The sequence below is a fragment of the Rhincodon typus genome, chromosome 44 (assembly GCF_021869965.1).
Source record: "Rhincodon typus isolate 14 chromosome 44, sRhiTyp1.1, whole genome shotgun sequence".
NCBI classification, from domain to species: domain Eukaryota; kingdom Metazoa; phylum Chordata; class Chondrichthyes; order Orectolobiformes; family Rhincodontidae; genus Rhincodon; species Rhincodon typus.
Window position 1 is genome coordinate 1,422,220 of NC_063375.1, and position 1,004 is coordinate 1,423,223.

The 1,004-nt window shown below is 63.1% G+C and overlaps 1 protein-coding gene across 1 annotated transcript in view; it reads right to left on the minus strand.

Moving 5' to 3' along the window:
• Window positions 1-1,004, minus strand: part of LOC125487747 (FYVE, RhoGEF and PH domain-containing protein 1-like) — an 11,742-nt gene that overhangs the window by 5,153 nt on the left and 5,585 nt on the right. The window contains exon 3 of the mRNA XM_048619943.1: window positions 361-529. Within this exon, the coding sequence (XP_048475900.1) occupies window positions 361-529 (169 nt within the window). The remainder of the gene's footprint in view (window positions 1-360; window positions 530-1,004) is intronic.

Below are 1,004 nucleotides of genomic sequence, written 5' to 3' on the forward strand. Positions count from 1 at the left end.
CAAACACTCCCAGGGACGGGGGGTTAGATACAGAGTAAACCTCCCTCTACACTGACCCCCCATCAAACACTCCCAGGGACAGCATGGGGTTAGATACAGAGTAAAGCTTCCTCTTCACTCACCCCGATCAATCATTCCCAGGATATGCTGCAGGCAAAGGACTGTCCTTCCCTGTGCGCCAGAAGGCTGATCAGCTACGGAGTGCATCACTGGCATCACTACAAAGCTGAGGTCACTCGATTCCCTCCCATCCAGGAGCTGACCACAAACCCCCATCCCCTGGGTTGTTGGGGGAGGGAGTGGAGAATGATGGCACAGACACACACACACCCACCCCTCCCTCTCCACCCCAGGCTGTACCTTTCAAACTTGTCAATGAGGGTGGAGACCCGTGCCAGGGTGCCAGCTTGGCGTCCAGTACCAGGGGTGGACTGAGCTCCCCTGGGGTCAGCGGGCAGCGGTCTGCGGGGGGCAGGGGGTATAGGCTCCAACAATCGGGTCCGGCAGAGGTGGGACGGCTTCGGGGGCACTGGAGGGAGTGAAGGAGACGGTGAGATCGGGAGGGGTGCTCCAATACTACAACACACCCGCACGGGCACGCACACAGACTCGCACTCTCCCTCCCGCACAGGCACGCACACAGACTCGCACTCTCCCTCCCGCACAGGCACGCACACAGACTCGCACTCTCCCTCCCGCACGTGCGCACTGTCCCTCCCGCACGGGCACGCACACAGACTCGCACTCTCCCTCCCGCACGCGCGCACTCTCCCTCCCGCACGGGCACGCACACAGACTCGCACTCTCCCTCCCGCACAGGCACGCACACACACTCGCACTCTCCCTCCTGCACGGGCACGCACACAGACTCGCACTCTCCCTCCCGCACAGGCACGCACACAGACTCCCACTCTCCCTCCCGCACAGGCACGCACACACACTCGCACTCTCCCTCCTGCACGGGCACGCGCACAGACTCGCACTCTCCCTCCCGCACAGGCACG